Below are 21,294 nucleotides of genomic sequence, written 5' to 3'. Positions count from 1 at the left end.
TCATTAAAGTTGAAAGAAAAACTTGTGAAATTACTCGAAACGCTTGCTTAATGCCACCATTATCAGCAATATTTTCCCCTTGTGTATTAATGCCATCTATCTGCATTCCAACTTCCGTCACGGTATAGCGTGCATATTGATCTGCGAAAAAAAAGTTGACTATAAAACTGAAACATAATACGATACAATATTGTCATTTTTCCATACCAATGAGACATTGCGCTCGTCGGTGAAAGCCATCAATTGCCTCATCTTTCCACCATCTATGGAGATTTCCACTCTTATCAAACAATCTACCTTTATCATCAAATCCATGAGTAATCTCGTGTCCGATTACGACGCCAATTCCGCCATAATTTAAACTTCGTGGGAAAAATCGATGATAAAAGGGAGGCTGTAGTATCCCTGCGGGAAACACTAAAGGGGCAAAATAAAAGTTTAAATATTTTATGAAAATTAATTTTTAATGCACGCGTGCATGAAAGATTTTTGCCAAGTTGTGAGACCAAATAAAAAATGCAATTGTGCGTTACACTGAACTGACTTATCTGATTTTTGTTGCGACTGTAGTAAGCATTCACGACTGCTGGAGCTGTGTTCCACAAAGTTTTGTTGACAGTATTGCCAAGACGATCTTGTTCAATTCTGGTTAAATGTTGCAAGATATTTAAAGTGTTTTCAAAGTATTTGTCTGATCGAATTACTACCTGTGTTAATGATGTTAATATATCCTCTCCATTATTATGCTCGGCTGTGTACTATTATACAATATAGAATGTGTATTTTGATATATATTTGATATAAAGGTGTATTACATTTTTGTAACGCTCGTTTAATAGATGTGGCTGTAAGATAAAATCTGGATAACCGATTCTCAATGACATAGCGTTTACTTTTTCCGTTGCCAAACGTTTTGTTTCGTCGTCGATCCAATTAGTTTTGTTAAACAGTTCTCTAAAGGATCGCTGTATCTCTCGAGTCATCGATAATGTCTGTCGACAAACAAAATGTATTTCATAAAAGAAAGTGTATATATTCATTTTCTCTTTAACGTTAGCCGTGATAACAAATCGCAATACTTGCAGGAAATACTCACATCGTTTTTACTATTCTCATCGAAATACTTTTTAACAAACATTGAGCCAACCGCCATACCCATATTAGAATTAACTTGATTTACGCAGTTTTTCCATCTTACTGGTGCTTGTTCTCTACCGAACAAAATGTAGTAAAATTTTTGCTTGACTTCCTGAAAACGATCATCTAAATTGTTCACTCTATGCCGTACAAACCTCCATAGAAGATAATTTGCTACTGTTCTGCAAAAACAACAAATTGTTTGTAACTTTATGTACATGCAAAATACAACACGTTTGTTCGATTTATTTTTTTAGATTAAAAAAATTTTTTTTTTGAGTGTACATTTATCTTTAGCGAATATCAGTTAAAATTCAAATTTTTGCCGTGAAAGGAATATTTAAAATTAATAATAAAAAAAAAAAAAAAAAAAAATACTGCAGCTAGGAATAGAAAAAGCTATCAAAAGTCAGAATTAAAAAATTTCAAAATTTGTCACATTTTTTACATTAAAATGTTTTTTTCTGTGCACATACTTTTATGTAGAGTGATAAAAATCTACATAGTTATATCCACATAGTTATCGTACTATTAATATTAATCTTTTGAGTGCGGAGCGCTCTGAAGCTAAACGTTCAATACAGATAACATGCAATTTTTATTATTTTATAGTTATAATTTTTATTTATCAAGAATATAAATCGAAAAAATTTGTTACACATGTATGTGGACAGTTACTTTCGCCGAACACATATACTTACAATATTTGTCCATGGCACTCAGAAGATTAATTATAATTAGTTGTATAACAATCATTATTAATGTTCTAACTTTTAAAATCAATTTCTTTAAAAAATTAAGTTACAAGAAAAATTATTACAAGAAATCACTATTTCAACTTATACTATAATTTTTACCCCACTTTATATAGAGAAAAAAAAGTTACAAGATATATAAAAGATACAGTATACCTCGGTTGTGTCTTTGAAAGTAAAATAACCAAATCTTGGATGTATTGCAATGCAAAGATGATAACTGGTTCAGAAACATTTATTGTCCGTGCCAAGACGATCGACAAATAACGGTGCCAATCAATTTGCGGCACGAGTGTTATCAGTTCACCTACATTCATTCGTTGATAGAGCTCCGAAAAATTTCGTCTTTCGTCGGGTGACAATGTAATCTGGCAAAAACTAAGAATCAATAACTACCGACTCGAAAAGCTAAAGAACGATGTCGATGTATAAGCGATGAATCGCGATATTTATGTGCAAACATACCGTTGCGAGTTGTGTCTCGAATTCAATCAGTTCTTCAGCATGTATGGTTGCATTATCTAAGGATGCACCAAGTAAAGTTGCAATCTTTATTAAATAATCCTTGTAGGCTTCTAGATAAATCGCGTTAGTTGGTTGAAGGAAATAATCTCTTGTAGGAAGCCCGAGCGATGTTTGATCGAACTACAATCCAAATATTTTGATTAGTCTCTTTCTAATAAATTTCTTCACGATGTGACAAGTGACAAGCTACTGTTACCTGTATCACGTACTTGTCGCTGTTTTTAATATCTGGTCCCACCCATTCTGAGATTAATATATCGTTATTGTACAGTCGAAGTTGCGCGGTCAAGTGAAGCCAGTCAAATTTATCGGACTCCCAATCCGGTTTTAGAATCGGCCAACCGCCAAGTTGATCCAAGAGCAGAATAAGCGGCCGTTCCATACGTTGCTCCAAGATCTCTAGCCACATTCTTGTCGCGTTAGCAGACTTGTACGAATATTAATTCGGTATAAAATATTTTTCTGTGTTTGCCTACCGTAGTTCATGCAGCTTTGAAACAGATATTTTGCTTTTATTGTAGCATCTTCAGCGTCAAATTCAACATCATGCGATATGGGATCCTCTAGTAATTCTTTTAATACAAAATCTAGCGATTCTCTGAGCATTTCAAAAGTATCATAGCCAGCTTTGTCTTTTGGAATTGGATTATGTTTTGCCCAGTTACCACAAGCGTATTGATAAAAATCTTGACATGGATCCACACTCTTATCCATGTACTTCAGCATTATTTCAGCTATGTTTAATAATAATTGTTTCTTTTAGTTTTTAATACATCACGCAATTTTATCAATCAATTATAAGATCAGTATTCTCAAAATACAGTTAAGTTATTATTTAACGCCAGCGAGAAATTTAGAGGATGTAAAAGAACAGTACAGTCAATTTTGTAATGCGATATACCTCGAGCCTCTCTGATGCCTCTAGCATTTTCTTCACCTTTCCAGAATGTATGAAAATTAAATATTTCGTCATTCTTGATCGCATCGCGCCCATCAGTCATTGCTGACCATGTTTCTGTATTATTCATGAAAATAGAGAATGCATTTTCTTTTTGAGTTCTTACCGCCGACTCGTCTTTCAGTCGTTTCGTGATACCTATATTCTCGTATTTATTGTTAAATGGCATAGTTCCTCCTCTCTTTCTAGAATATTGGAAAATTGTCGATTAAGCATTCGATTAGAATCTAAGAAAGAAATGAAAACAGAATAAAAATATTGATCAGTATTAATTAAAGAATTACTGACTCGGAGTAGTGATGATCCCTTGTTTCGTTACTTTTGTAAGTATCATCAATTTCTATTTCTTGATAGTGATCGCCTAAGAAATTATCTAACTCTTCAAGATTTTGCGCGTTATTGCTTTCTATGACATCGCTGTCCTTTACCTGTGTAATATTGGCAACAATTGAAGGAATCTTTTGGTCAAAAGTCACAAACCACATTCTCAGATTAGCAGATTATTTTTTCGTGGCAAAGAAAGAAAAAATGTGTAATTCTAATATTTTTATTATACGTATATAAAAAAAGTAATTATTTATAATTAGAAAGCCACTTCCGATTTCAATAATTTATATATATATGTTATCAAAATTATTATCCTAATGTTGTGAAGGTTTTAGTCGACACTCGTTGTTTATTAAAAAGTTATTAACAAAATAAGTTTATTGAATACCTACAACGTAATTTTCTGACACCACGTAGACACGTAATTTTCAGATGCCAATAAGGACTTATTCATCAATAAGAGGTACAGAATTAGTTCCTTGTATTGCTCCAACTTAGGAATTTCCAAAAAAAGTTGTTATACTGTTGTCATGTAGCAATCCACACAGCATGTATCCGGGGGACGTTCGGGGGACATTCCGAAGATATCTTCAGAATGTCTTCTGGATATCTTTTGGATATGTGTGCTGTGTGGGAAATATTTTCCTCTTATGCTGTAGAAATATTGTCAGACACACAGTTTCTGTTGCGAATTCATTTTCTACAACGTGTTGTTACATGAATTTCTTCATTTGATATACAGTAATGAAGATTATTCATTAACTATTTATACGAAATACAAGTGATACGAGAAATTGTATGTCTTCGATGCCAAAAAATAATACGTACACGTAATTGTTTATTTCGATATTCAGAACATTTTCACAATGCATTTACATTTATTTACGTGTAGTAAATTGAAAGCGTAAGCGAGAAAGGAGCTTTGCCCCTACTTCTTCACTCCCACCCCAAAAAAACTCTAATCTAATGCAATACTTACACATCTCGGAGCAGAGCTGCCAGTTTTCCCCGGAGAGCTCCACACGCACACAACCGAGACCCGCTGACGTCACGTGTCCGTGTGTGCTCGGCTGTCGACTGGTAGAAGTGAGCGGACCTATGTCTCTCCTTCCCACCAAGCCTAGCATCAAACCGGTTTTGACGCTCGCACCATTTCTTCTGCCAAGCGTTGGCAGCAAAAATGCTTTCCCGAATTTTGCTCCACGCGACTAAGTCGACTAGCGGCGTGTTGCTTTCGCTCGACGCGATATTTTTTCTGAGATTTACAGTCTTTTATGAAATATATATCATATTCATATTAATAAAATATTTTAACATTATGTATTTGCAGAATATGATTTTTCACGTTAATGTATAAAATAAGAATAAAGTAATAAAAATTATATATTGCAATATATAAACAAAACAAGTAACATTTCTACAATTTTAGTAGAAAAACATTTTTCCTATTAAAACATATTAACATGAGTTAATTGCGATAAAAATAAGCTGTAAACATATTTAATATATTATTAATTTATTTATATTATCCAATTTTACACATTAACGTGAAAAATCACATTATAAATGCATAATATCTTTTATAAATAGCAAGATACATTGAGAAGTAAAGGAAAAAATTGATTGAAAATAAAAGAAACATGTTTTTACTTAAAAACTATTTATGACTATCTTATTTAACACAAAAGTAATCTGGACAAAGCATACCAATGTGATTATACATCGGATAGTTTAGTATTTTAATTTTATTTTAACCATTTTAATATAGTGGTCTTCCGCACCACCCAAGAGATGGATCTTCGCCAGGAACCTTATTGTACCACTTTTCATTTTTCTTTATAAATTACCTTTATATAGATATGGTGTCGTTTGCAGACAAGATACTTATCATACACTTGTCGGTCATAAATGTGGTGTCATTTGTAGACAAGATACTTGTTACATATCGTTTACAAGTGTGTCATTTGCAGACAAAATACTTGTTACATGCCTGTCGTTTATAAGTGTGGTGTCCTTTGTGGACATATTAATGAAATTTTATTTATCTTAATTAAAAATGATAAGGGTCAATAAATAATAAAATTATAAAAGGAAAGGAGCAATAGGAATCAAAACGCTAGATTTTAGTGCGAACGAACTTGTATTGAGTTATAATAACATCAGTATAAACAGACATTTCATAGCCTGTCATCAGGCTATCCTTAGTGTGGAATAAATAAAATACATATGAAAACGCACGCTGATTTACATTAAGATCTGAGTTAAAACAAAAATAATTTAGACGCAAGATTTGTTGTAAAATTAATAAAAAAAGTTAGTTTTAACATTGATATAATTAATGTTAGCTCGTCGGTTTTACAAATAAAAGATAGAAAAAAAAATTAAAAATTGAAAATTTGTCAAAAATTTTATAAAAAAAGTTAATTAAAATAAAATAAAATAATAAAATAAATTAAAATCATTCAATACTCGAGATCAACAAGTTAAAGAAAAGTTAGTCAATAAAAAAATAATAAAATAAAATAAAATGAAATTTACAAAATTTATGTTAAGATAAATAATAGTTTTTTATTATTGTATGACCTCTTCCCCGACTGCCTCTTCTGTTCCTCCGGCCACCTCTGTTGTTTTGGCTTCCTCTTCTTCTTGTTATTCCAGAAGAACCTGGTCTAACATGATTGTCATATTGTAAATTTCGCCGAGTGTACCACCGTGCACGCGACCAACCACTTCCACTTCTTTTTTTTTCTAAAAATAAACACATTTATAGATTAATAATTTAAAACAATTATGCATATAAATAAATTATTTAGTTACAAAAAAATAAATAAATATCAATATATATGAAAGAGGCTAATGGAGCCACCGCTGGTTGTTAGTGCGAATTTTTTTATCTCTTATATTTTTTCTCCCGTTTTCCTTCCTTTCAAATAACTTGCTTACTTTAATCATACATTCCGATTCTTGAATAATAAGATCGATGTATGCAATTCTCGTACACTTTAGTATCTCGAATCTGAGATCAGTGTACATTTTAATGTCTCAATGCAGACGAATCAAGTTTCCATACAAAACATAAAAAATTTCGCACTAACAACCAACGGTGGCTCCATTAGCCTCTTTCATATATATTGATATTTATTTATTTTTTTGTAACTAAATGATTTATTCATATGCATAATTGTTTTAAATTATTAATCTATAAATGTGTTTATTTTTAGAAAAAAAAGAAGAGGAGGTGGTTGGTCGCGTGCACGGTGGTACGCTTGGTGAAATTTACAATATGACAATCATGTTAGACCAGGTTCTTCTGGAATAACAAGAAGAAGAGGAGGCCAAAACAACAGAGGTGGCCGGAGGAACAGAAGAAACAGTCGGGGAAGAGGTCATACAATAATAAAAAACTATTATTTATCTTAACATAAATTTTGTAAATTTCATTTTATTTTATTTTATTATTTTTTTATTGACTAACTTTTCTTTAACTTGTTGATCTCGAATATTGAATGATTTTAATTTATTTTATTATTTTATTTTATTTTAATTAACTTTTTTTATAAAATTTTTGACAAATTTTCAATTTTTAATTTTTTTTTCTATCTTTTATTTGTAAAACCGACGAGCTAACATTAATTATATCAATGTTAAAACTAACTTTTTTTATTAATTTTACAACAAATCTTGCGTCTAAATTATTTTTGTTTTAACTCAGATCTTAATGTAAATCAGCGTGCGTTTTCATATGTATTTTATTTATTCCACACTAAGGATAGCCTGATGACAGGCTATAAAATGTCTGTTTATATTGATGTTATTATAACTCAATACAAGTTCGTTCGCACTAAAATCTAGCGTTTTGATTCCTATTGCTCCTTTCCTTTTATAATTTTATTATTTGTTGACCCTTATCATTTTTAATTAAGATAAATAAAATTTCATTAATATGTCCACAAAGGACACCTCACTTATAAACGACAGGCATGTAACAAGTATTTTGTCTGCAAATGACACCACATTTATGACCGACAAGTGTACAATAAGTATCTTGTCTGCAAACGACACCATATCTATATAAAGGTAATGTATAAAGAAAAATGAAAAGTGGTACAATAGGGTTCCTGCGAAGATCCACCTCTTGGGTGGTGCGGAAGACCACTATATTAAAATGGTTAAAATAAAATTAAAATACTAAACTATCCGATGTATAATTACATTGGTATGCTTTGTCCAGATTACTTTTGTGTTAAATAAGATAGTCATAAATATTTTTTAAGTAAAAACATGTTTCTTTTATTTTCAATCAATTTTTTCCTTTACTTCTCAATGTATCTTGCTATTTACAAAAGATATTATGCATTTATAATGTGATTTTTTACGTTAATTTGTAAAATTGGATAATATAAATAAATTAATAATATATTAAATATGTTTACAGCTTATTTTTATCGCAATTAACTCATGTTAATATGTTTTAATAGGAAAAATGTTTTTCTACTAAAATTGTAGAAATGTTACTTGTTTTGTTTATATATTGCAATATATAATTTTTATTACTTTATTCTTATTTTATACATTAACGTGAAAAATCATATTCTGCAAATACATAATGTTAAAATATTTTATTAATATGAATATGATATATATTTCATAAAAGACTGTAAATCTCAGAAAAAATATCGCGTCGAGCGAAAGCAACACGCCGCTAGTCGACTTAGTCGCGTGGAGCGAAATTCAGGAAAGCATTTTGCTGCCAACGCTTGGCAGAAGAAATGGTGCGAGCGTCAAAACCGGTTTGATGCTAGGCTTGGTGGGAAGGAGACATAGGTCCGCTCACTTCTATCAGTCGACAGCCGAGCGCACACGGACACGTGACGTCAGCGGGTCTCGGTTGTGTGCGTGTGGAGCTCTCCGGGGAAAACTGGCAGCTTTGTCTCGGAGTAGAGATAAGCCCCCCTATTCAACTTTTAACGATGTCGCTATGTATCACTGCGCAGGTTTTTTGTATCGTGTAATAGCTGCACAATGATACATATAGCGTTTTCGGCGAGTGGTTTCGTGGCACACTGGTGGTACTCGTTCAACGTTTTCGAACGATTCACCCGAATGCACATTAAGTACCACTAACATGTTTCCGAACGATTATTGTGTGTTGGTGTGCACACAGTGTGTGTTTCCGAACGCAGCCATAACAACATCGTTAAAAGTTACAGAATAGGCCCCTAAGTTAGGTTAGGGATTTTTCGAGATGGTGGTACAGTTTGCCCTTCCCCAAATAAACAAATCTGTTAAGAGTACGTTCTATTAAATGTACATAGTGTCCGAAAATTACGTGTAATTCATGAAACTTATTTTGTTAATAAAAACTTATTTTGTTAACTTTTTAATAAACAACGAGTGCCTAAAACCTTCACAACATTACTCAGGGTAATGACTTGGTAACATATGTAAAAATTATTGAAATCAAAGGTGGCTCCCTAATTGTAATTACCAAAAAAACTTTTGTTCTACAAATGTTGCATATAAATTGCCAGAAAATATTTTGCTAATTAAAAATGTGACCAATGACTATATTTTTGATGAATTCTTTTAATATTATAAACGATATTAAAAAGAAATTTAAAAATTGTAAACATATTACATAAAGATACCTTTGATTGCTTAATTTTATTAGTGTAATTCCTGCTGTCTGAATCCGACGAAGATCTTTTCATCGTATTATTTTTCCTATTTAATTCTTTCTTCAAAGAGGAATCGACTACCTTGGTCTCAGTTAAATGTGTACGTAATGAAGATATCGCTTGATTATCCAACTCGAAACCATCTCTCGTGCGATTTTTCTGAAAAAAATTTGTGTTGCTCTCATACTCATAGCTTTTTTAAAACAACTAAACACACATAAGCGTGCGCTACACGCGCGTTATTTATTCTTTTAATTACAAAGAAATATACAGGGTACGTCAGCTAAATCCGGACAAAATTAAATTAGAATTCTTTGCTACGTGTGAATTTAGAAACAAATGATTGTTAATGTTCGCGTTAGTCAAATGTTTGTGTAAAACGTGTATAACCTTTAAAATGTCCGAGTCAATAAAATCAAGTGCGGAATACAATCGAAGAGCGGCGATAATTGAAGCGCTTCGCGCCGGACGTTCGCCGATCGAAATTATTCGGTTCTTCAAGTACTCGAGATCGACAAAAGTGAGTCGAAGGAACGACCGTTGGCTCGCCCGTGATCCCGAGGATGTCCCCATAATAGGCAGGACGAAGTTTCCAGCCAATGTTCACGTCTTAAGCGTCGTCTCTAATGAGGGTGATGTCATGCCGCCGTATTTCTTTAAAAAGGGAGAAACCATCACGAAGGAGGTTTACCTCCGGATTTTGAGGACTGTAATAAAGCCATGGATGGAAACTACGGCCTCCGGGAGGCCGTACATTTTTCAACAAGACGGTGCACCAGCTCACACAAGCCAATTAGTGCAAAATTGGCTTAACGATAACGTGGATGCGTTTTGGTCCAAGGAATTCTGGCCTCCTAATAGTTTGGATTTAAACCCCCTAGATTATTATGTTTGGGGCGTTATTGAAAGATTGTCTAACAAGTCCAGGCACCCCAATGTGGCAACTCTTCAAGCCGCTATTGAAGCAGCATTCGTTGATGTAGAGAATAATTGTTTTATGTTTGGCGCCAGTGTCTGTAGAGTGCGTGCGCTACTATTGCGTGACTAATAAAAATGCGCTTCTTCTGTTCAGTTAAGACTGTAATCGAAAAGAATCCTTCCGTATTGTCTTTTCACAATAAACTTTATATTAACTACAGAGAATTGATATTGTGTTTCAAGAACCTCTGGCTATAGTACAAAAAGTAATATATAACAGGTTATGTGCCCAGGAATGTCAGAGGTGTAAAATCAGTAAAAAAGGTAAAAAGTAAAAAGTAAAAAAAAATGACGTCGAATAGTCAAGACGAAGTAACACATATAGAGAAGTTGAAGGACAGTGAAAATTACATGATTTGGAAATTTCAAGTTATAATTTTGTTCAAGTCTCTCGGATTATATGAGATCGTAACAGGAATATCGGCACTAACGGAAGATATTACAGAACAAGCAAAAATAGAATGGATCCGGAAAGATGCACGTGCCCAGAAAATAATAATCACAACGATAGAAAGACAACCATTGACTCACATACTCGTATGCAAAACGTCTCACGAAATGTTTCAAAGAATCTGTGCCATGTACGAAAGGGATACACAACAGCAAAAATGTATTCTACTTCAGGAATTTTTCAATTTTACATATCAGAAAGGAACTGATATCGCTACACATGTGAGTAAACTTGAAAATTTAGCATATAGGTTAAAAATTCTAAACGCAGACATTGACGATTCTATGTTGATGTCAAAAATACTTGCAACTCTGCCAGATAATTATAAATATTTTGCATGTGCTTGGGACTCCACCGTTCAAGATCAGAAAACACTTACAAACCTCACATCAAGACTACTTTCTGAAGAAAATAGGCTGTCTGTAACTGATGAGAAACAGGATGGAGTAGCGTTCAAATCGACTGAAAAAAAATGTTATAAGTGCAATAACTCAGGACACCTAGCAAAAGCATGCAAGGCAAATAAAGAAAATAATCAAGAAACACGCTGTTTCAAGTGCAATGGTCGAGGACATATAGCAAAATTCTGTAAAAAGAAAGATAGTTCAAGAAGTACAATTAGGTGCAATATATGCAAGAAAAATAATCACTCTGAAAAAGATTGCTATTTTCGTAAAAATAAAATAGATGATCGAGTGTCTACAAAGGATAAAGTATCATTTCTAGCCACTGGTTGTAAAACAGATGAATGGATTTTGAACTCAGGCTCGTCATCACATATGACAAATGACAAGAACTTGTTTAAAAATATACAAAAAGTAAAGTCAGAAATTAAAACAGCAAAAAAGTCACAAGTTTTGAAAGCTGAAGAAATCGGCATTGTTGAAACAAACAAATGCGTACTTAACAAGGTTCTCTATGTCACAGATCTAAGCAAAAACTTATTATCAGTCAATGCAATTACGGAAAATAGAGGAAAGGTAACTTTCACTAAAGAAAAAGCCGAAATATGGAAAGATAACGTAAAACTAGTTGGCTATCGAAGTAAAAATGGTTTGTGGACTATAAACTTAAGTCAAGATCCTGAGGGCAGCGCTCTTCTAACACAAGAAAATAAAAAGGCTTTTGAATGGCATCAAAAACTAGGACATTTTGGAAAAGAAAATATAAAAAAATTAGTAACTATATCAAAAGGTATGGAAATAACAAATAAAAGCTTAGATATTTTAAATAACGTATGTGAAACTTGCGTTAAAGCTAAACAGACTAGAATACCTTTCGGTGAGAAAAGAACAAGAGCAAAGAGACCTTTAGAAATTATTCATACAGATATATGTGGACCAATAGACCCTTCCACTTGGGATAAAAAGAAATATATGTTAACTTTTATAGACGATTTTACAAACTTTGTTATGGTCTATCTTATTGAAGGAAAATTTGAAGTATGTGACCTAGTAAAGGAATACGCAAATCAAGTAGAAACAAAATGGAACCTGAAAATTTCAAAATTAAGATGTGACAATGGACGCGAGTATGTCAACAAAGACCTTAAAACCTGGTGTAAACAAAGAGGAACAATCATGGACGTCACAACACCCTATACACCACAGCTTAACGGAAAGGCGGAACGTATGAACAGAACATTAATTGAAAAAACTAGAGCCTTACTCATAGATGCAGGAATAGATAAAAGTTTCTGGGGAGAAGCAATTCACACAGCTGCATATTTAACAAACAGAAGTCCCACCGACGCAGTTCAAGGAACACCGTTTGAAAACTGGATGTCGCAAAAACCAGATTTATCAAAATTGCATATTTTTGGTTGTAACGCTTACACAAGAACATTAACACCACTGAAGAAACTGGATGATAGATGCAGAAAATATATCTTTGTTGGTTATGCTCCAAACGGGTATCGACTGTATGATCAAGAACGAAGAAAAATAATAATTTCAAGAGATGTAACATTTGCTGAAGAAAATAAATTAGAAAATATAACACAAAACAAATCAGTAAGAATAAATACAAATATAGAAGAAGATCGGAATGAAGAACAAGAAGAAATTAGAGATGATCTAGAAAACACATCTGAAAGTGAAGAAGATTTTTCTGGTCAGTATCAAGATACAAATAAAGAATCACAAAATGAAGAAGAAGAAGAACAAGAACACGAAATTGAAGAAGAATTCGGTCGTGGAAAACGGATAAAGAAAACTCCAAGCAAATTTAAAGATTATGTATTTTTAACATACGAAGAAGCAATAACAGGATCAGACAAGGAAAAATGGAAAAAGGCTATAGAAGAAGAGAGAAAGTCATTGGAAGAAAACAACACATGGAAGACTGTAGACAGAACTGAAGCAAAGAACAAAAAGATCTTAAGTAATAAATGGGTTTTTAAGATAAAGGACGACGGAAGATATAAGGCGCGGTTGGTGGTGCGGGGATGCGAACAACGCTACGGTATAGATTTTGAAGAAACTTTTAGTCCGGTAGTAAATAGCAACTCTATGAGAACACTACTTGCAATTGTTACAAAAAGAGAAGACTATATTATAAAGTTTGATATAAAAACCGCATTCTTATATGGAAATCTAGATGAGGAAATCTTCATGGAACTTCCGAACGGATATAAAAGTGATAATAAGATATGTAAACTCAACAAGGCTTTATACGGGCTCAAACAAGCTCCTTTAAAATGAAACCAGCGTTTTACTACTTTTCTTAAAACTAAAGGATTAAAACCAACAAGAACAGAACCATGTATATACAAGACTGATGATAACTCCTTAATATTGGCTATCTATGTGGATGACGGACTTATCATAGGACAAAACAAATTAGTCATTAACAGACTTCTAAGTAATTTAGGTAAGGAATTTCAAATAACTATATTTAAAAATATAAAATCCTTTTTAGGTATAGAAATACAACAAGGTAAAGGATATCTCAAGTTAGAACAATCAAGTTATGCAGAACACATGATAAAGACGTTTAATATGGAAAATTCAAAACCCGTAAATACTCCTATATTAACAAATGATGACGGAGAAAAGGAAATGAACAAGGTTTTTCCATATCGAGAAAGCGTTGGAAGCATCTTATATTTAGCCAGTAAAACAAGACCCGACTTAGCTTACGCTGTAGGATATGCGAGCAGACACTTAGAAAAACCATCCACACAAGATGTAGCAAATGTAAAGAGAATATTCAGATATATAAATGCAACTAAGAATTTAGGTATTAGATACAATGTGAATAACAATAAAGATGAGGAAGAATTAATAGGTTATTCAGACTCTGATTATGCAGGAGACATAGAGACTCGGAAAAGTACGACCGGTTTTGTAATTATGTACTCAGGCGGTCCTATAAGTTGGTGCTCTAAGAAGCAGTCTATAATAGCGTTATCAAGTACCGAAGCGGAGTACATTGCGGCAACAGAATGTTGCAAGGAAATTTTGTATCTTAAATTTCTAATTGAGGAATTGACAGGTAAACCAATTAAAGCAACTTTGAATATTGACAATCAAAGTACCATTTGTTTAATTAAAAATAGTATAGGAAACAAAAGAAGTAAACATATTGATGTCAGATATAGATTTATAAACGAAAAAGTCGCTGATGGACTAATAGAGATAAAATATTGTTCCACTAATATGCAGCTTGCAGATATATTTACTAAAGCGCTAGGACAAATTAAGTTTGAGACTCACAAAAGTAAATTAGTAAACTAAGTTAGATTTAGATGTAAGATTTATATATGTTACAAATTAGTTGTAAGATTCATATACAATAATTTAACAATTAAGGGAAGGTGTAGAGAATAATTGTTTTATGTTTGGCGCCAGTGTCTGTAGAGTGCGTGCGCTACTGTTGCGTGACTAATGAAAATGCGCTTCTTCTGTTCAGTTAAGACTGTAATCGAAAAGAATCCTACCGCGTATTGTCTTTTCACAATAAACTTTATATTAACTACAGAGAATTGATATTGTGTTTCAAGAACCTCTGGCTATAGTACAAAAAGTAATATATAACAGTTGATTTAGACAAGGAGCAGTTGAAAAGAGCATGCTCGCGCTTCAGGCAAAGGATTGAAGCAGTGATCGCAGCAAACGGGGGTTATATAGAATAATTGTACTCAGAGAGGATCCCTTAAGCAACGTACAAAAAAATATTTCATAATTTCAAGTTTTTTCTGAGTCTAAAGAGTGTTTTAATAAACAATTTGTTTTGTCCGGATTTAGCTGACGCACCCTGTATACTATAACTCCATCTAAAAAGATACTTTAAATATTTTCTGTAAAACGCAAAAGTAATAAAAAAATACCTGCACTAAAAATACCTGTTCTAAAAATATGAACTGTCAAAGTATGCAATTTCCGCAATGACAACCGCTCGATAGCACGAAGTAACGTATGTATTACATACAACGCGCATCGAAATAAACAATCCGCGAGTTATCGACTTTATGTATCTTTTTTAAGATAGGATAATTACAGACTGACAGACTACAGGAGAAGTATTGGAAATAGAGGAACAAAAAAAAAAGAAAGAATGACGGATGTAAATACCCTAACAAACCAACAATAACATAACATCAATGTTATAATTTCCCACTCAACAACGTTATTGCAATATAACATATCTTGTACGTAACTATTATATTGTTGAGTGGGAAATTATAACATTGATATTATGTTACTAATATTGGTTAGTATTTACTGGGACAGTAGAAAAAGAAATAAAAAAAGAAAAGAGAAGATGCGCTTTAGTTAGATAATTAAATTTGGGATTGTTTCTTGAAGATTAAGTACCTTGTCAATGTTTCTCTTGCGTCGTTGAAGTGATCGAAGTGGAGAATACATGTCCGTAGGCACGTAACTCGTTTTCAAATCGAGTAATAAGAGTCGATCCTCTTCAGTTTTTTCTGCTGCATGCTCTACATCGTTGCGACTAGTAACTAATGATATAAAATTAATCATTAACAAATATTCTTAAGGAACTGTACTACAGTTTAAGATTTTTTTATCTATGATCTGCGAGAGAAACATCAATGTGATTGCAATTGAGCACTGAATGTTTTCTTTTTTTTTTTTTTTTTTCTTTTACGATGCAGTTTTACACGACTATGTTTTATTTAATTGACATTTCTAATAAATTTTTTAGTTTTAACCAACAAACTTATTAATTTTTAATTATTAATTATAAATTTTTAATTAATAATTAATTATTAATGTAAAACAGAATGCCGTTTATTTATTGGAATAAATTTAATCATAAATTTAATTAATTATAAATGAAATAAAATATAAAATAAATGAAATTTACTATAATTAAAATAGCAATGTCCCATACAGCACAAAACATTGCATTTACATTGCAGCAATGTTACAATCTTGCAAGTTGCAATGTAATATTGTTGAGAGATGATTGGAACATTGAATTGTAATATTTCATGAGAATGTGACAGCAACATTGCAAAAACATTACAAGAGCAATATTCGGTAATCGCTACCCAGCAAGAAATACAAATCGAAGAAACGTCTAATAGACATCTAATAGAGGTTTCTTCGACCTGTATTTCTCCCTGGGTGGTTCGTTCGTTTACCGTTATGCGACGCGCGTTGCAAACTCTATCTCGTATTTAAGTTTTAGTCATGATAATATAAAACTTCCAAAGAGTGGCTAGTAAGATTAAAGACATAGTAACTATTTTTATCAGTTAAATTTTTCTGATACGACCTTAACACAGGGAATTCAGATATTGAACTGATTGTTCAGAAATCGGACAGATAAATGTCCGAATAAATAAAAATATATGCAACATTATTCTGAGATTGCAATGACAATGCATTATTGCAAATTTATTATATTGCAATATTACTGTAATATTTCGTTACAATCTTCCTAAAGACGGACATTTTAACGTTGCTGCAATCCCACAGCAATGATGCAACAACATTTTGCAGTGAATTTGCAATATTACAACATTGCAATGAAAGATTGATGCAATGTGTATGCAATCTTTGTGTGTTGTATGGGGTTATATATACCGTAAAAAAACTCGATAAATTTACACAAATAACCCACACAGCATGCATGTATATCCGGGGGACGTTCGGGAGACATTTCGAAGATATCGTATCTCTCAAAGATATCTTCAGGATGTCTTCTGGATGTCTTTTAGATATGTGTGCTGTGTGAGAAGGTGTAGACATTACATGATAAATACTGAAAATATACTAAATAAATATTGTAGATTTACATAATTTTACATTATATTTACATATTTAGTACATTTCTGTTATTCATGTACATTCATGTTATTTTTATATGTTGTTTACAAATTCACCACATTTTTTTACAGTGTACATAAGTTTCAAATATTAATGAAAATGTTTAATTCTCAACTATATACTCGGTAGTTAAACTCACCCTCAAAGATGTTATCCTCAAACGCGTGTGAATCGGAAATTTTAGTTGTGGTTTGAAATTGCGATAAAACGATAAATATTATAGTAATTGGCAACAGCAGGGCAGGTATCAGGAGCATTAATTTAATACGAAAGCGCCATGTTTTATTTGCACCAGTACACCATCTGCATTTTGTAAAACACATATACTCTCATTATAATAAAAATTAAAAATTTATTTTGAAATGTATAAGAAGCAAACAATATAGAACTTGATACATACTTGAGTCTACCAGTTTCCTTATTAATGGCTAATCTGCACGACGGGCATGGTCCATCACTGAAGAAGTCATCGTCGTTGAATTGATTTAAACTGCTACCACTTTGCATTTTTTCTGAAAACAATAATACACATGTCACACCCGCATGTACTGTTGCGTCCCTGTATTTCATCTCTTTGAGAGCAGAAGATTCGTCTCTAGAGAGACGCTTGTTTGTAAACAAACATAGTCTGTCAATCTTATAGAAAGAGCAGAAGATTCGTCTCAAAATGTTATGTTCCCGTAGAACGATAAGGATCGGCCGATCAATTCCAATAATGTTCACTCACTCGAAGGACTCACTCACACGAAATAAAGAACACTTCTTAACGAAATGAGAACTTTAATAGAACTTATTTACAATATTTGCAACCGAAAACGATTAATACAAGAGAGCTGTCAATACGCGTCCGCACAATTTGACAGCTCCTCCGAAACTGACAGACTACGTTTGTTTACAGAACAAGCGTCTCCTTGGGAACGAATCTTCTGCTCTTTCTATAAGACTGACAGACTACGTTTGTTTACAAACAAGCGTCTTCCTAAAGACGAATCTTCTGCTCTCAAAGAGATGAAATACAGGGACGCAACAAACAAACTTAATGTGATACAATTTCATATATTATTCATTGACACTAATATATTTAATAGTATATTTTTCTTCTTTCTTAATAAACTAATTTTATAATTTACTTTTTAATTAATTTGTAAAAGACACAGAAGTATAAAAAGATTAAAATTGATACGTTTACTATAATATGTTCAAACTTGAAAGCGTAGCTAAAACATGTTTAGAGAAATAGTATCCCACACAGCATACATATCCAAAAGATATCCAGAAGACATCCTGAAGATATCTTTGAGAGATACGATATCTTCGGAATGTCCCTCGAACATCCCCCGGATATAAGTACATGCTGTGTGGGATGCATCTTAAGAACAATTTTTCTTTCATAAATTTTAGGAATTTTCAAGAGAAAAGCAAAAAAAGATAAATGCCAAAACAGATAATAAAGCAAAAAAAGTAAATATCAAATGTAAAAAATCGCTAAAATCATGATTATTACGAATTATAAAAATTATGAATTATTAATTTTAACTTACCCAGCGAGAAATGACTCATCGAATTGACGTCGAATCGACATCAATATGATGTAATATCGATGACTTTGATGTCGATTTGATGTCGATTTGACATCGATTGATAGGTCATTTCTCGCTGGGTACATGTAAGTGAGAAGATAATGAATGTGTTAAAAAATATATAATATTATACTTGAATTAATTTTTATGTTATAATTCATACCAGTGGATACTCAGGATACTCAGGATATTTTTTCGGGGGGGGGGGAGGGGGGTTAAAATTCACACACAAAATGACACAGTATGACCAAAAGTCAGGATAATTTTATATTGAACACTAAAAAATATAAAAATGTTACATTGTGTTTAATAAGAAATACAATTTATTTTTATAATAGCATAATTATAAATTGATATCGAGTTTTCTAGGTTTTTCTTAAATAATCAGATTAACTGAATTGCTTAATAATCAGCTTAAAAAATCAGAAAATTTGTCTATATGGCTGCTAGATGTTCCTTAAGTAACTTATATATGTATATAACAATATGAATATCTTAAATAGATATTATATACGTTCGAACAGCAGTATAACTGGAGAAGCTATCATAATTATTTGCAAGGATATTGGCATGAATTTTGAATTATTAAAATTGTGACTATAGTTAATAACAGACAAAAAATACAAATGTTTGAACGCATTTTATTTAACTACAAATTTTTTACTTTTTGCTGTTAAGTTAATAAAAAATAAGGTATATTAATTATATATATATATATATATATATATATATATATATATATATATATATATATATATAAATTTTGGAGGGGAATTTTAACCCCCAAAACTCCCCCCATCCCAAGGGTGCGCCACTGTTTCATACCCAATTTAATACCCTTATGTTAAGTTAAAATAAATACCTCTTTATAAACAGATTTTAGAAATCAATTAAACAACTGTTGGATTATTGAAAATTCAAAGACTATAAATCAATCATATAGAAGAAACAAAAATACTACATTTATTCTTCGCTTACTCTTATGCTAAATCTAACATTGTTTATAAACTGCAATATAAACAACAAACAATATTTAAATAATAGTTGAAAAATTTGTATGCAAGCAAAAAGCAATAAAAAGCATTGCAAAAAAATAGGAATAAAATGCAATATATTAAAGCAAACATATTTCTTACTATCAGATATAAGAAAGCTGTAAAACTTTATTTTCTACAAGTACCCTCGAGTTCTTGCAATTTACTCATTTCTTAATAACAAATTGTTCATTACTTAAATTATCTAAATATTAAAGAAAAAAAACAGATTTTCTACAGAGAGAAAGGAAAGGGAGGGAGGAGAGAGAGAGAGAGAGAGAGAGAGAGAGAGGGAGGGAGAGAGAGAGAGAGAGAGAGAGAGAGAGAGAGAGAGAGAGAGAGAGAGAGAGAGAGAGAGAGAGAGAGAGAGAGAGAGAGAGAGAGAGAGAGAGAGAGAGAGAGAGAGAGAGAGAGAGAGAGAGAGAGAGAGAGAGAGAGAGAGAGAGAGAGAGAGAGAGAGAGAGAGAGAGAGAGAGAGAGAGAGAGAGAGAGAGAGAGAGAGAGAGAGAGAGAGAGAGAGAGAGAGAGAGAGAGAGAGAGAGAGAGAGAGAGAGAGAGAGAGAGAGAGAGAGAGAGAGAGAGAGAGAGAGAGAGAGAGAGAGAGAGAGAGAGAGAGAGAGAGAGAGAGAGAGAGAGAGAGAGAGAGAGAGAGAGAGAGAGCTTTCAATTATTTAACTTACTTTCGGAAACAATACAATTGTTTATCTGTTCTTGCACGTGTTTTCGATAGCGCGTATTATGTTTTTTTGAACGGCGTACTTGATAGACTAGATCTACAGCCAGAGGACAACGCGGATAACGCGAACGAGATATTATGTGCACGAAAATCGAGAGTCGAGCGAAGATTATTACGCGCGTCCGATCAAAGTACGAGTGTCACTGAAACGTATCGAATGGACGAATGCTTATGAATGAGAGTAAATTTGCCGAGCGACATTTGTACCAGTAATTTACATACATAAGATCGCCCCTGCAACACCAATCGCGAGAGTGACGACCAAGTCGGAGACACGGCTTTGTACGTGTACGCACACGTTTTACGCGCTCCTTATGTCGAGTTACTCGTCAATCGACTCTAATAACTAGCAGTTATCGTTCAATAACGCGATACGTTATATTTCACATTCTATGCGCGACCTCATCGTTATTGAGTCCATCTCGTCGTAACGCACCGATCATTCCTTCATCCCCACCGATCATTCCTTAACCACCCAACTTGTAATATTCCATAACATTTATGCAATGTGTTGCATAACATTACGCATAAATGCAATATACAAAAATAATGTAAACTTGTAACGAGCGCTAAGAGCATTAATGCTCTCACTTTTTTTAAACCATTCAAAACAGTTCCTTTTTTTGAAATTTAACTCTCCGTCTATCAAACGGGTCCAATGAACTTAGTTGTATTCGTATTGTCATTATTTTTTACTTAAATGTGAATGAAATAACTTGTGACTTTTTTTACTTTTCCTAAAATGAGGTTCTTTTATAATATTTTTCTGCATTATAACTTTTTTTCTCATATGAATCCAATGGACTCGACTGGTAATTTTTTTTTATACATTTTTC

The 21,294-nt window shown here is 32.5% G+C and overlaps 1 protein-coding gene across 3 annotated transcripts in view; it reads right to left on the bottom strand.

Annotated features, from left to right (window-relative positions):
• The window catches only part of LOC105679299 (neprilysin-4), a 23,210-nt gene extending 1,916 nt beyond the window's left edge, over positions 1–21,294 (bottom strand). Inside the window, exons 1-16 of one of the 3 annotated variants that reach the window (XM_067351575.1) lie at positions 20,681–21,294; positions 17,509–17,620; positions 17,248–17,411; positions 15,627–15,772; positions 9,351–9,539; positions 3,664–3,803; positions 3,319–3,560; positions 2,894–3,151; positions 2,614–2,816; positions 2,358–2,537; positions 2,049–2,260; positions 1,097–1,319; positions 816–992; positions 545–707; positions 208–417; positions 35–141 (exon numbers count right to left, since the gene is read on the bottom strand). In XM_067351575.1, the coding sequence (XP_067207676.1) occupies positions 35–141; positions 208–417; positions 545–707; positions 816–992; positions 1,097–1,319; positions 2,049–2,260; positions 2,358–2,537; positions 2,614–2,816; positions 2,894–3,151; positions 3,319–3,560; positions 3,664–3,803; positions 9,351–9,539; positions 15,627–15,772; positions 17,248–17,411; positions 17,509–17,615 (2,721 nt within the window). In that variant the 5' untranslated portion in view covers positions 17,616–17,620; positions 20,681–21,294. The other 2 variants (XM_067351574.1, XR_010889194.1) reach the window with 2 other exon arrangements.

This window comes from Linepithema humile, chromosome 3 (assembly GCF_040581485.1).
Source record: "Linepithema humile isolate Giens D197 chromosome 3, Lhum_UNIL_v1.0, whole genome shotgun sequence".
NCBI lineage: Eukaryota > Metazoa > Arthropoda > Insecta > Hymenoptera > Formicidae > Linepithema > Linepithema humile.
The sequence above is the reverse complement of the archived record's forward strand: the minus strand, read 5'-3'. Positions and strand labels throughout refer to the sequence as shown.